At 44.0% G+C, this 14570-nt stretch overlaps 1 protein-coding gene across 2 annotated transcripts in view; it reads right to left on the bottom strand.

The window, feature by feature from the left end:
- AGBL4 (AGBL carboxypeptidase 4) overlaps nucleotides 1-14570 on the bottom strand; it is a 795252-nt gene that overhangs the window by 717961 nt on the left and 62721 nt on the right. For both annotated transcript variants that reach the window (XM_043964632.1, XM_043964633.1), the window contains exon 2: nucleotides 275-397. In XM_043964632.1, coding sequence (XP_043820567.1) covers nucleotides 275-397 — 123 coding nt within the window. The remainder of the gene's footprint in view (nucleotides 1-274; nucleotides 398-14570) is intronic.

The following is a 14570-nucleotide window of genomic DNA, read 5'->3' as shown; positions in this document are numbered from 1 at the left end:
ACCCTGCTCAGCACAGGGTCAGGGCTCAACAGATGCTTTGTCATTCATGCCATTGGTCCCCACCTCAAGAAAGAGGCTGACATTCTAATGAGGGGGAAAGTGGGCGAGCCACAGCATATTGATGCCACCCTTTCCCAATGTTTTCCCATTCCTTCTTCCCAGTTAATTTTGCTAAGGATCAAGGTGTGCAGTTCATCCCTTTGGGAAGGCCAGAAGGAAGGCCGTTCTCCCTGCAGTGGGGGCGGGAGAGGGGCATAGGCTTCACAGGACTCACCGCTCTCAAAGCAGGCATCAAAGATCAAGTGGCCCTTCTTGGGAGGCCCGTAATAGCTGACGGGGACAGCGGCAAACTTGCTCACGTTCCCTGCGATGATTTCATCTGGTCCAATGTCGTTGCCTGCAAACACCAAAACGTGAATGAACACTGCTGAATTCCACACAAACAGAAGCTCAACAAGGCTTGGCATATTAATAGGTTGGGGCTCTTCCTTTGTTTCATGGATTAAAACAAAGAAAAAAAGTCTGCACCCCGTGGCAAATTTTTAGGGGAAACATAGAAGCATCTGCCTGCCTCAAGTCTCTCCCATGGCAATGCAGTCGGCCACTAAAGGGATCTTCCTAAAATGCAGGTCTGGTCTGGTCCCCTCCCCTCCACACACTCCAGTGGCTCCCTACTGCCCCCAGGACCAAATACAAAACGCTCTGCTTGGCATTCAGAGCCCTCCGTAATCTGGCCCCTCTTACCGTTCCTCTTCTTACACCTTGGCTCCATACAGGCTCTTTTAGGCAGTGACACCAGCCTCTCGGATGTTCCCTCCATCTCTCAGCTCTGGCCACTGTCTAGGGCTGTCCTCCACACCTGGAAGGCTCTCCCCACCCTGCTCAGGCTATAAACCTCCCTGGCTCCCTTTCAGTCCCAGCAAAAATTCTTCCACAGGAAACCATCCCCAGCCCCTCTAAATTATAGGACTTTCCAGCTATTAATTATTTCCTACGTATCATATATATTATATTACTATATATATATATATATATAGTTGTGTGTATATATATATATATACACACACATATATGCATACTGCTTTGTATATATTTGTTTGCCGTCATTTCCCCATTCAATTGTAATCTCCTTGAGGGCAGGGACAGTCTTTTGTGTCCCCAGAACTCAGCACAGTGATGGCATAAAGTACAAACTTCACAAATGTTTATTGATTCACTGACTGAAGACAGGCAGGCAGGGAGGGACTTCAATCTGCGCACCATTAGCAAAAACTCAAGAACCAATGAGACCACAGATCCATTCGATTATTTCCATGAAGCATTACTATTATCATTTCATACTTAGCCTTTATTAACAGTAAAATCTATGACCTCAGAAGCCACAAAGAATAAATCGATCAACAAGCATATTAGGTGCCTACACTGTGCACAGAGGTTACAAAAGAAACAACCCCTCAGCGAACTAGTCCAACCTGCACCAAATACAAATGACCTCTACAACATTCCTAAAGAAGGTGTTAGTCACTCGGACACTGTCTGAAACAGGGATGGGGAGCTCACTACTTCCACTGGTGGTCCTCTCTGTGAGGAAGTTCTTCCTTAGATTAAGGAAAACGCTCCCTCCCTCACCTTTCCCCATCACTCCTACTTTTAGTGTCTAGGGCCTAGGGGAGCAGAGATGACATGTCTTCCCCATAGCAATCACCCAAGAACTTTGAAACCATGATACTGTCCCCATGCATCTAAAGGGTTGTCTCGGCCTTCACACCACTCCTCTTCTCTCATTCCCTACAGCCATCATCTCATCTACTGACTGTACCTTCATCACAGAGGCCTGTTCTGCGCCTGCCTCATGATGAAGGAATCATTGGTTGGTATGGGCTCTCTCTCTGTGTCTGTCTGTCTCTCTCACTCTGTGTGTGTGTGTGTGTGTGTATGGATACCTTCCTTCCAAGAGGAATTTGCCACTAAGTTGGTCTTTAAAGGATAGAAAAGAATTCAACAGATGACATGTGGAAGGGGGGAGGTCATGAAGGGTCCACCTCAAGAAGTCTCTGAAAGGGAGAGAGAAGCAGTGAGGGCCACCAGGAACCCTCATTGGACCACAGTTGGGGAGCGCTGGGTTGGAATACTTTGAATATATAACTTGGCAGAAGGAGACCTAGGACAACCAGCCAGATGTTGTTTTTCAGGTTTCTGTTTTTAGCACAAAACTGAAAATTTAGTTCAGGAATCCAAGTCTAAATTAGGAGCAAGAATGCCGTTATATATCATGAAAAATCATATATGCAAATTTCCCAAAGGCCAGAATAGTTTGTGCTTACATGGGTCAACAAAGCCCTTCATGGATTTAAGAGGCATAGAACCACCTCTGGCCTGAGCGATACTAGAAAACTGGGCCCACCAGCCCTGAAACTTTTCCCCAGACATCAATTAGGTCCCTTCCTCTGTAAAATGTCGCCAATGATAGGGACAGCTAGGTGGCGCAGTGGATAGAGCACCGGCCCTGGATTCAGGAGGACCTGAGTTCAAATCCGGCCTCAGACACTTAACAATTACTAGCTGTGTGACCCTGGGCAAGTCACTTAACCCCAATTGCCTCACCAAAAAAAAATGTCGCCAATGGGACCTCCTGGCGCTTTGATCTCTAGCATTCGGCAATCCAGTGGTCAGCTGGTAGCCAGTCTGGAACAGAGGCCTTGATCTCATGCACACTGGGAAGACTTCCCCCCTGTTGGACAAAGTTCTCATCATAAAGGTTATAAGTTGTTGAAAGGAGAATCATTATAACTCTGTGCCAAGGCTGCTTTTTAAATCTAGGGATTGCCAAGATAATAATAACAACAAAAACAATAAACCAAACCCCACACAGTTTTAATAAAGCACAGGGTTAATCACTCATGGCAGCTCCACAAAGATGAAGACTTCCTTATCATAAAAGAAAGGAGGAGATGGCCAGGCACTCTGAGGACACTATAAACAGTTAAAATGTTTACCCAAATGCTTTTGAAAGAAGCAGATCTCACAAGTAAAGGCAGACAACAGGTATGTGGATCTGTTGAATGTCACTGAAAGTGGCTTATTTCTGAACAGAACCTATGAAATGTCTAGACTCCAACAGGGAAACCAGGGGATGCTCCATGGGTGACACCCACGTGAGCTCACCCGACAACAAAGTGACACGGGAGCGTCTAACGAAGGGCTGAGCCAGGCAGATCTCCTTTTAGGACAGGATGCCTTTTGTGGCCTGCAGTGTATGGCCTCGGGCAGCAGAAAAGGTGATCCTGGAAGAATCTGATCTTATTGATCAATGCAGATTAGGCCACAATGGACAATGGCAGGGGTACTGCAGCAGGGAGCAAAGGTTTAGTGGTTACCAGCTACCTAGAAAGATACAGGTGGATAGAATGATAGGCCAGAAACTCACTGTGCTTTATACACTCAAAGACAACAAATACAAATCACAAAATATCCTTGAGAACTCAACAAATGAACAGCCCTGGAAACGTAGCAACATGACAGACAGTCGTGGCCCACAATGGCCTGGATAGAGCACAGATCCATAAAAATTTAAGAACAACATCATTTAACAGATGTCCCCTTACCCTACCAAAACTACCAGTCTCCAAGCTCCTTGGACCCAAATGCTTTCCAAAGCTGGGAGAAATTAAACTCAGGCAGGACCAGGAAGGGCCATGTCCTGGGCATCTTCTCATTTCAACTGGCCAGGGCAAGCTCTCTGTGCATGACATACCTTATCTATGAAATGACAGGTCTGGACTCAGTGCCTTCTGTGGTCCCATCCGGCTCTCAGTCTTAGACCTTATGATCATGACTGTATTTCAGGTTGTTCACAGAAGTTGAACTTACATCCCAATTTGTTGTTGTTCAGCCACGTCCCACTCTTTGTGACCCTATTTGGGGTCTTCTTGGCAAAGCCACTGGAGTGGTTTGCCATTTCCTTCTCCAGCTCATTTTACTGAAGAGGAAACTGAGGTAAACAGTGACTTGCCCACGGTCACAGTGTCTGAGGCTGGATTTGAACTCAAGAAGATAAGTCTTCCTGCCTCTAGGCCCAATACTCTACCCACTTCACCACCTCGCTGCCTTTTATGTCCCTCTCTTCTCATTCAATTACCAAAACAAAGCTACTTCATCCACTGCAGAAAAAATCAATAGAAAAGAACATTACAGTGATTTGTTCTTAAGTCAAGGCGAAAGTGTCTGCTGTGGGCCAGAGACTGTGTTAAGTTCTAAGGATACAAAGAAAGGCATAGGGGCAGCTAGGTGGCACAGTGGATAGAGCACCGGCCCTGGATTCAGGAGGACCTGAGTTCAAATCCGGCCTCAGACACTTAACACTTACTAGCTGTGTGACCCTGGGCAAGTCACTTAACCCCGACTGCCTCACTAAAAAAAAAAGAAAGGCATAAACCAGCCCCTGGTCTCAAGGAGCTAGTAGTCTAATAGGTGAAACAGCATGCAGACAACTACATACGAGACAAGTTCAGTGGGAGATGATCCACAGAAGAGCTAGGAAAGGCTTCTTGAAGAAAGTTGGATTTTAGCTGAGACAGGAAGAAAGCCAGGGATGCCAGGGGGTGGAGATGAGGAGGGAGGGAATCCCAGGGCTGGGGGATGGCCAGTGAAAATGCCCCGTGAGAAGAGAGAGTGTCTTGTGCCAAGAAGAGCCAGAAGGCCAGGGTCATTGAATCACAGAGTAAAGAAGGAGAGAAAGGTGTAAGAAGACCAGAGAGCTAGGATGGGGCCAGGTTACAAAGGGCTTTGAATGCCAAACAGAGCACTTTGTACGGAATCCTGGAGGTAACAGGGGCTGACATTGGAGTTTATCGAATGGAGGAGTAAGATGGTCAGAAATACGTTTTAGCACAAATCATTCCCCAAGTGATAAATGGTCCAAGGATACGAACAGGCAGTTTTCAGACAAAGAAATCAAAGCTATCTATAGTTATTTGAAAAAATGCTCTAGATGACTACTGAGCAAAGAAATACAAATTAAAACAAGTTGGAGGTACCTCCTCACACCTATCAGAATGATAAAAATAACAAAAAAATATTGTATGTTGGAGGGGATGTGGGAAAGCTGGGATGCTAATCCACTTTTGGTAGAGTTGTAAACAGACCCAATCATTCTGGAGAGCAATTTGGAACTGTGACCAAAGGGCATCCAGCAACACTACTGCTAGGTTTATATCCCAAAGACGTCAAAAAATGGGAAAAAAGACCTATTTGTACAGACATTTATAACAGCTCTTTTCATGGTGGCTAAGAATTGGAAATCAGAGGAATGCCCATCAACTGGGGAATGACTATACAAGCTGTACTATATGATTGTGATGGAATATTACTGTGCTATAAGAAATGACAAGCAGGATGATTTCAGAAAGGCCTGGAAAGACTTGTATGAACTGATGTATAGTGAAGTGAGCAGAACCAGGAGAAGAACTTTGTGCACCGAGATAGAAAAATTGTTTGATTTAAAAAAAAAAAAAACAGTGAATGACAACTATTCTCAGCAACACAATGATCCAAGACAATCTCAAAGGACTAATGATGAAGCATACAATCCACCTCCAAAGAAAGAACCGATATTGATTGAACACAGACTGAATCATGCTATTTTTCACTTCCTTTCATTTGTTCTTTTATTCAAGTTTTCTGATACAAAATTACTAATATGGTAATGTTTTACATAACTGTACATGGATAACCTATATCTGATTGCTTACTGCCTCAGGGAGGGAGTAGGGGAGGGAGAGAAGGAGAGAGAAAATTTGGAACTCAAAAATTTAAATAAAAATGTTTATTTTTTTTAAAAAGAAATATGTTTTGACAGCTTAGTGGAGGATGGGCTAGAGTGGGGAAAGCCTCAAGGCAGGGAGACCCCCAGCAGCCATTGCAACAGTCCAGGTGTGAGGGGATGAAGGTGTGCACCAGAGGAGAGAAAGGGGCAAATTCAAGAGAAGCTGCAAAGACAACAGACTTGAGGGCAGTCCTGCCACATCCAAGGACATGCTCAGTTAGAGCTTTGGGGACACACTTCCCAATCACTTCCCAGGATGGCTGTACCAACAGGGCACTCGAGGCCTTGTTTCCCCCCTAAACCCTTCAGTACTGGTTATTTTCCCTTTGGGTGATTTCAGGCCTCCCCTTTCCTGCTGCTCCTGTCCTTTGAGGGTAGAGGACGGTGCTCTCCACTCGATGATGAACAATCTCACACCTGCTCATAACCTTCCCATCCCAATGACTCTGAACTCCTGGAGACCATTATCTAAACCCCACTCAACACCCTCTACTGCCCAATTCTTCATTCCCATCCCCTTCTACCCTTCCACCCCAAAGCTTCAGCCTTGCTCATCCCTTCATCCTAAATCTCTTCTTCTCTCACTCTTTCCATCTACTAACCTGGCTCCCTCCTGATGACACGGCCTTCCTGGACACCCTTTCCACTGCTGGCTGAACCCTCACTCACTCCCCTCCGCTTGATGTTAGAGGTGGGGATATTGGCTTGCTCCCTGCTCCCCAGTGCATTTCTCCCTCTTCCTCCTTCACTCAGAAGCCTCTTTTCATTTGAGGTATTCAGATCTACAACAAAATGCCAGGTGGTTGTTGTTTGCGTATCCCCAGGATATCCTCTCCTTCCTTCCTCAATGAGTTCAGTCCATAGCTCACAACATTTCTCTCCTCCCCAACACCTATCCTCAAACAAAGGAATTTCAACATACATACTGCTTCTCTCTTCAATACCATAACCACTCAATTACACAACCTATTCACCTCCCATGAACTCTTCCACCCTACCTCAGCCATATGCAAAGATGGCCATACCCTTGATCTTGCCATTATCCACAAATATAACCACCTCCATGTTCAAGAATTTTGAGATACTCTTGTCTGACCATAATCTATTGGCTTTTCACCTCTCTATCTTCCCTTAAAAACCCTACTCTTCATTTGCACCATGACTTCCAATTCCCTGACCCCTCAATTCCCTCCCTAGCCATCTCCTCTGCGCTAGTTACTTTCCCCTTTTCCCTATACTAATCACCTGGTAAACCAATTTAACTCTACACTGTCCTCCTCTCTTGAATTCCTAGCCCCTCTTTTTATTACACATTACACCCAGTCTGCCTTGGATCATTCCCATACACATACTGCTAAATGAAGATGGATAAAACCATTCAACAAGTCTGACTGTGTCTACTAAAAATTTATGTTACACAACCTCACCTGGGTCCTTACAGTAGCTAAGCAATTCTGTCTCTCTCTCCTCTCTCTCTCTCTCTCTCTCTCTCTCTCTCTCTCTCTCTCTCTCTCTCTCTCTCTCTCTCTCTTTCTTCCTCTTTCTCTCCCTCTCTCTTTCTCTCTGTGTCTTTCCCTTCCTCTCTCTCCCTCTCTGTTTCTCTCTTTCCCCCCAAATCTATTTTGTTACTAACTACTGCCTCCCTTAATCAGTCTTCCATTTCATCATTCTCCCCCTTTTATAACCTTCCTCTCCTATTTCCCTATTGGGTAAGTTACATTTCTATATGTAAATGAGTGTATATGTATGCTTCCCTTGTTGAACCAATTCCAGTGAGAGTGAGGTCCAAGCATTTCCCACTATCCCTCCCCCATTTTTCCTTTCATTGTTAAAGGTCTTCCTTGTGTGCCTCTTTTTTGTTTGTTTGCTTGTTTGTTTTTATTGTTTTGCGGGGCAATGGGGGTTAAGTGACTTGCCCAGGGTCACACAACTAGTAAGTGTCAAGTGTATTAGGCTGGATTCGAACTCAGGTCCTCCTGAATCCAGAGCCAGTGCTTCATCTACTGTGCCACCTAGCTGCCCCATGTGCCTCTTTTTGTAAAAAAAAAAAAAAATACCAATCTACTTCTCCCTTCCCCCTCTTCCCTGTGCATTTTTAGGAGATCATTCTAACATAATTGATTCATTCCCTCTGTCTATGTAAACTCCTTTTAACTGCCCTAATGATAAAGTTCTTAGGAGTTACATGTATCATCTTTCCATGTGTGAATGTAAAAAGTTTAACTACATTGAGTCCCTTATGAATGCTATTTCATGTTTACCTTTTTATAGTTCTCTTGATAATTCTGCTTGAATGCTAAATTTTCTATTCAGCTCTGATCTTTTCATCAGGAATGCTTGAAAGTCCTCCATTTCATTAAATATCCATTTTCCCCTAAAAGATTACACTCAGTTTTGCTGGGTCAGTGATTCTTGGTTGTAATCCTAGCTCCTTTCCCCTCTGCAATATAGTATTCCAAGTCTTCTGCTTCCATCATGTGGAACCACTGACTCTTGTGTTATCCTGACTGAGGCTACACAATATTTAAATTGCTTCTTTCTGGCTCTTGAAAGCATTTTCTCTTTGACCTGGGAGTTCTGTAATTTGGCTATAATATTCCTTGGAGTTTTTATTTTGGGATCTTTTTCTGGAGGTGATTGGTGGATTCTTTCAATTTCTATTTTACTCTCTAAATATAAAATACTGGGACAGTTTTCCTTCATAATTTCTTGAAATGTGATGTCTAGGCTCTTTCTTTGATCATGGCCTTCAGACAGGCCAATAATTTTTTTTTCATCTAGATGTGATTTTATTATTTTAGTACATGAACCAAAATTTATGCAACCAGAGCAGAGGCTGTGGATGATTCATATTTCAAATTAGGTGGGAGCACTCTCTCAGTCTTGTAGTAAAGAGCCAGCCTGTGAATTCAGAGGCCAATAATTCTTAAATTATCTCTCCTAGATCTATTTTTCATGTCAGTTGTTTTTCCAATGAGATGTTTCACATATTCTTGTTTTTCATTTTTTCCTTTGTTTTATTGTTCCTTGATGCCTCATCAAGTCATTAGCTTCCACTTGCCCAACTCTAATTTTTTTTCTTTTTTTCCAACTCTAATTTTTAAGGAATGATTTTTTTAGTGAGATTTTGTACCTCTTTTTCCATTTGGTTAATTCTGCCTTTTAAGGAGTTCTTTTCTTCAGTGAATTTTTGTGCCTCTTTCACCCTTGGGCTGACTCTGTTTTTCAAGGTGTTATTGTCTTTAGTATTTTTGTGCCTCTTTTATCAAGCTTTTAATTCTCTTTTCATAATTTTCTTGCATCACTCTCATTTGTTTTTCCCAATTTTTCCTCTACTACTCATCTCTTTCTTTAACTCTTCCAAGAATTCTTATTGGGCTTGGGTCCAACTAGCACTTTTCTTTTAAACTTTTTTTGTAGCTCTTTTCATATTGTCTTCTTCTGAATTTATGTCTTGGTCTTCTCCTTGCCACCGTAGAAGCTTTTAATGGTCAAATTCTTTGGTTGTTGTTTGATCATTTTTTCCAGCCTATTTCTTCTTGATTATGAACTTTATGTTGATGTTGAGCGCTGCTCACCTTGGTATAGAGAAGCACTGTCCTAAGTTTTAGGGTTTTTCCTGCTGCTGTTTTCAGAGATGGCTCTGGGGGTCTTCAAGTTTTTGGTGCTTCCAAGGTGGTGTGATCCTGGGAGAGGTATGGTCACTGCTCTCCTGGTCTGTAATCTAGTCTTGACCCAGGAAGGGCCCCTGGCTCCCTGTAGCTTTTCCTGCTAGTACTCCTTTTTGCTTTAGTGCTGTGTACCATGGCTCTCACTCCCTTGTGACCAACCACCAGAACTCCTTTCCACCCTGGAATTGGGATCCATAATTGCATATTACAATAGAGTTGCCAATCAATACCACCCATACCCAGTGCCAGCAAACGGTCTCTTATAATCTCAGTTGTCTGGCCCCCTTACCATCCTTAAGCAGAGAACTCCCAATACTACTGCCGCTACAGTGACTTTTGCCACCGCTGGCTGTATGGGCTCCAGACAGATTTCGACCAGGACCACTTGGTGTTACAGACTTACACCTACCTCTTAAGTTTTCTTAGGCTGGAAAAATATCTTACCTCAAGTTTCTATTAGTTTTGCTGCTCCAAAATTTTATTTGAGGCATTATTTTAAAGCTGTTTGTAAGGGAGAGCTGGGAGAGTTGAGCTGGATAGCTGCCCCTAATCCATCATCTTGTCTCCACCCTCCAGTACACATCTTAAACTCAATATCTTCAAAACTAGAAACTCATTATCTCTCTCTCCACACCCTCCTGACTCCCTATATTCTTCATTCTTATAGAGGGCAATGCCACCTTCTCAGCTCCTCAGGCTTGCAATCTAGAAGTCATCCTGGATTCTTCACTATCTCTCCACGCCACCCACCCCCCATATACAAGCCTATCAATTTCATCTCTCCAACATCTCTCACATATGCCCTCTTCTTTCCTCTGACACTGCCCCCCCTCATCAGGTGCAGGCACTCATCCCCTCAAACCTAAATCATTGCAGTGGATGCTGGGGATAGAGGGAGTGCTCGTCTGCCTGCCTTAAGTCTCTCCCTACTCTATCTAATCCATCCTCCATTCAACCACTAAAGTGATTTTCCTAAAACACAGGTCCAATTCTATCCCCACCTCCTCTACCCAGTAAACTCCACTAACTCCCTGTTTCCTTCAGGATTCAATACAAAATGCTCTGCTTGGCATTCATAACCCTTAACTAGACCACCCCATCCAAAATGTAACTGGAGATTCGGGACTGTAGTTCAGGAGAGAGATCAGGGTCGAATATAAAGTCTTTTTACACCTTACTCCCTCACATGTATTCTTCAATCCAGGAATGCTGGCCTCTTAGAGGTTCCACAAACAAGACACTCCATCTCTCATCTCCAGACATTCTCTCTGGTTGTCCCTTATGGCTGAAACACTTTATCTCCTCCACTCTGATTATTGACTTCCTTGGCTTCCTTTAAGACACAACTAAAATCCTACCTTCTACAGGAAGCTGTCCTCAACGTCTCTTAATTCCTGTGCCTTCCCTCTGTTAATTATCTCCTCTTTATCCTATTCATATCCTATTTAAATAGCTTGTTTTGTATATTTTATTTGCATGTTGTCTCTTCCCTTGGCTTGGAAGCTTCTTGAGGTGAAGGGCTGTCTTGTCTCCTTTCATTTTCCCAACACTTAGCACAGTGCCCAGCACATAGTAAGTGCTAAATAAATGTTTAGTGATTGACTGGACTACTAATTAAGAGGAGAGTAGCTCAAGAAACTATGATATATGAACGAAATGAAGACTATTTTGCCCAAAGAAATAATGAAAGAGAAAGTTTCAGAGAAATCTGGAAGACTTGCATGAACTCATGCAAAGTAATGTGAGCAGAACCAGGAGGTCAATTTCTACATGCACACCATAACTACAAACAGCTCTGAAACTGTCACAGTCACAATTTCAGAGGGCTCATGAGGAAACATTCTACCCATCTTCAGCGAGGTCATGGACTCAGGATACAGAATGACACTTGTTGGGGGGGGGGGTTGGCCAGTGAAGGAATTTGGTTTTTTTTACTATGTATACATTGTTACAAGGGTCTTGTTTTTCTTTTATTTACCAATGAGCGGAGATATGAGGAAAAGAAAATACAGTTTTATTAACTGAAATAAATTAAAAATAAAAATAGGGTAAAATAATCAGTACACTCTGCATGTCTTGGGCATTATCAATAAGCATTTATTGAGGGTCTATTATATGCCATGAGTATTCTGAAGTATTTGGAAAGTGGGCAAATGAATAAATGAATAAAAGAAAAAAGTTTTTATTAAGTGCCTATTGGATGTCAACCACTGTGCTAAGTACTGGGTATACAAAGACAATCCTTGCACTCAAAGAACTTCCATGCTCATACAGGGAGACCACACACATGGGGAAGGAGTGGCCAGCATCTCAGGTCTCAGGAAATGCCTGTTCAGACCAGGATCCTGCACAGCAGAAAGCTGTGATGAGCCTTTTCCCCACTAAAAGACACCCCCGCTCCTGCATCCCACCCCACCTCCTCTGACTAATGAGTTACTGCCAAGGACGCCCCAGGCCTTCCACGCTCACCCGCTTCCCAGCTCTGCTCCCGACTCCCCTCCCCCAACATTTCCAGGTCCCTTCCCCCATTAGAAAGTAAGCTCCTTGAAAACAGGGGCTTTCTTTTTTCTTTTATTTGTATCCGAAGTATTTAACACGATGCCTGGCACACACTAAGTACCCAATGGATGCTTTATCATTCTATTTCTCTATCTACCCGCAAGGAACCAGATATTCTGTGCAGAACTCTGGCTGGGTATCATGTAAATGTAGCGATGGTCGGTGGGGGAAATGGTTTTCTTCAAGGCTACAAGCTTGGACAAAGCTTTCTGCGAAGGTTCCCCAAAGGGAACCCTGCTTCCAGAAATCTCTTCCAGAGCTGGAGGGCTCCAGCTCACCTTCCAACCTGAGACTCTGTGGGTCGAATTTCATCTTGCATGTCATTTTCTTGTGAAATGACAAAGAGCTAGAAATACAGCTTTCTCCTGGTGCCCCTGACAGGTCCCTTCTCACAGCGGTTCACCAAGGCCCAGCTCCCATTTGTTACCTTTTCCTTCGAGGGTGTTTTTGGCTCAAGAGGTGGAATCCATATTCTGGGTAAAGGTCAACTGTAATTAATAAATCTGGTTTTGCCATTTTCAACCCATATGAATTGCTTGCAACTTTTGTGTGAAGTCGTTTTCAATATAAAAATAAAACAAATTGAGCTTTCTGTCACATTCATCATCAGCATAACCCATTTAAATGTCAGAAATTCCACGCAGCCCAAAAGTCTCTTTCTAGAAGTCTCAGTAGGCCTGTTTATCAGAGTGAAATAAGATATCATTATTGCATTATTTCATCAGGTGCCTGCTCCATCCAGAGCCCTGCACATTTCTGGGACTTTCCTCTACCATAGAACGATCATAATTTTGATTGTTAAATATTGGTTATCCATGTGGGTGGAAACCCCCATCAGCAGAACAAATAGACAATAAATAACTGCACTTGCTGGGAAGGCTGCATATTTCTTTCATTAAAAGATAAGGTCAAATGGTTGTTTTCCCCCCTCTCCTTCCTAACTACCTGAGATTGGAAGAGCCCCACTACATGACTCTGCCACAGTGTTTGGAGACAAACCATTTGCACATTGTAATAAAAGTGGTTCTACTGTCTAATTTAACTACAGCCTTGCTATTCTGTGTCTCCAGTAAAGAAAAGATTTTCACTCAGAAGTTCCTCCTCGCTTTAGGACTTAAATGGCATCCCTGATTGCTCTTACCTCCTCCTGCTGCAGCTGACGAGGGAGCCTAGAGTATATTTGCTATTACACATGACTCCCCATCTCCCCCCTCCACGCCTTTGTACCAGATGCCTCCTCTGCCCAGGATGCTCTCCAATACCTTAATGCACAGAATCCCTCTCTCCCTTCCACATGAAAAAGAAGTCCCATGCTGACCCCCCTCCATTCCCTCGCTGGCATTTAGCTTCAGTCTAACTATTTGTAGTGGAGCTGGAAGGGACCTGATTGCTGCTAGTCCTGGGCCCCCATTTTACAGTTGAGGAGTTGGGACCTAAAGAGAAGTGACTCGCCCAAGGTCAAACAGGGGTAGGTGACAGAGCAGAGATCAGAACCCAGATCTCCTGAGGGCAAGTTGAATACCCTTGCCACTCCCCCCACCCCAGACTCAGGTCAATGAAGTCACCCAGTTTAACTCAAATCCCTGATAGGATGTCATCAGTGCATGTCACAGAAAGACCCATGACCCAGCACAGGAATTAACAGAAACCCACTGAACTCCAGGCTCTGCCATGTAGCACCCGGCCTCCATGCCAAGGCACTTAAACTCTACAGACCTTGGCTTCCCTCATGATAAAAAGTAAAGTCTTATTAACCCAGGCTCTCCCTGGCTCTTCCACTTAGATGCTTGTGACCCCTGGGATCCTAGCACAAATACTTCCAAAGTCACCAGTGCTCCCCAGAACCCACAGCCTTCTCCAAAGTTCTACTTAGGCACCGTCTCCTACCTGAGAAAAGTTACGTGACTTTCCTGGGGTCACAGAACTACTAAGGGTGTAAGGAAGGATTCGAACTCAGACCTTCCTGATTCCAGGAGGTGTGTGGACACCAGATGGGCTCAGAACTCCTCAGCCTCCCTGAGAGCAGGAATGCAACAGTGGTCAACCTCTTTATTGGATGGAGAAGGAAATGACAAAACATTTTCGAGGCAAATGGCAAAGGAAAAAAAGAGTGCTAGCTTGGGAGGCAGGAAGATCTGGGTTCCAATCCCGCCTCACTGTGTAACAACCTTGGACAAATTGTTCCCTCCTCCAGCCTGGGCTTACGTTTTCTCAGCTGCAGAATGAGGGACTGGATGGCCTCCAAGTCCCTTCTATTTCTAGGGGATTGAGGCCCCTAAGTAGGGCCTGCAGGGCCCAGGGTCACATGGCCAAGAAGAGCCTGGCCTGAAACCCAAATCCTGAGGTCTCCCCATGATGCCACTGACTCTTCAGTTCAGTTCAGTCCAATTCATCTTCCAGCTGACCAGCAACTACAACGTGCCAGGAGTGCAGCCAGTGCACACGGGATAGACACCTCTGGTAAACGGCCTTAATGCCATGAATGTTTCTCAGTTTTTCAATGCCTGTATTTCAAA

The sequence above is a fragment of the Dromiciops gliroides genome, chromosome 4, assembly GCF_019393635.1.
Source record: "Dromiciops gliroides isolate mDroGli1 chromosome 4, mDroGli1.pri, whole genome shotgun sequence".
NCBI classification, from domain to species: Eukaryota; Metazoa; Chordata; class Mammalia; order Microbiotheria; family Microbiotheriidae; genus Dromiciops; species Dromiciops gliroides.
The sequence above is the reverse complement of the archived record's forward strand: the minus strand, read 5'-3'. Positions and strand labels throughout refer to the sequence as shown.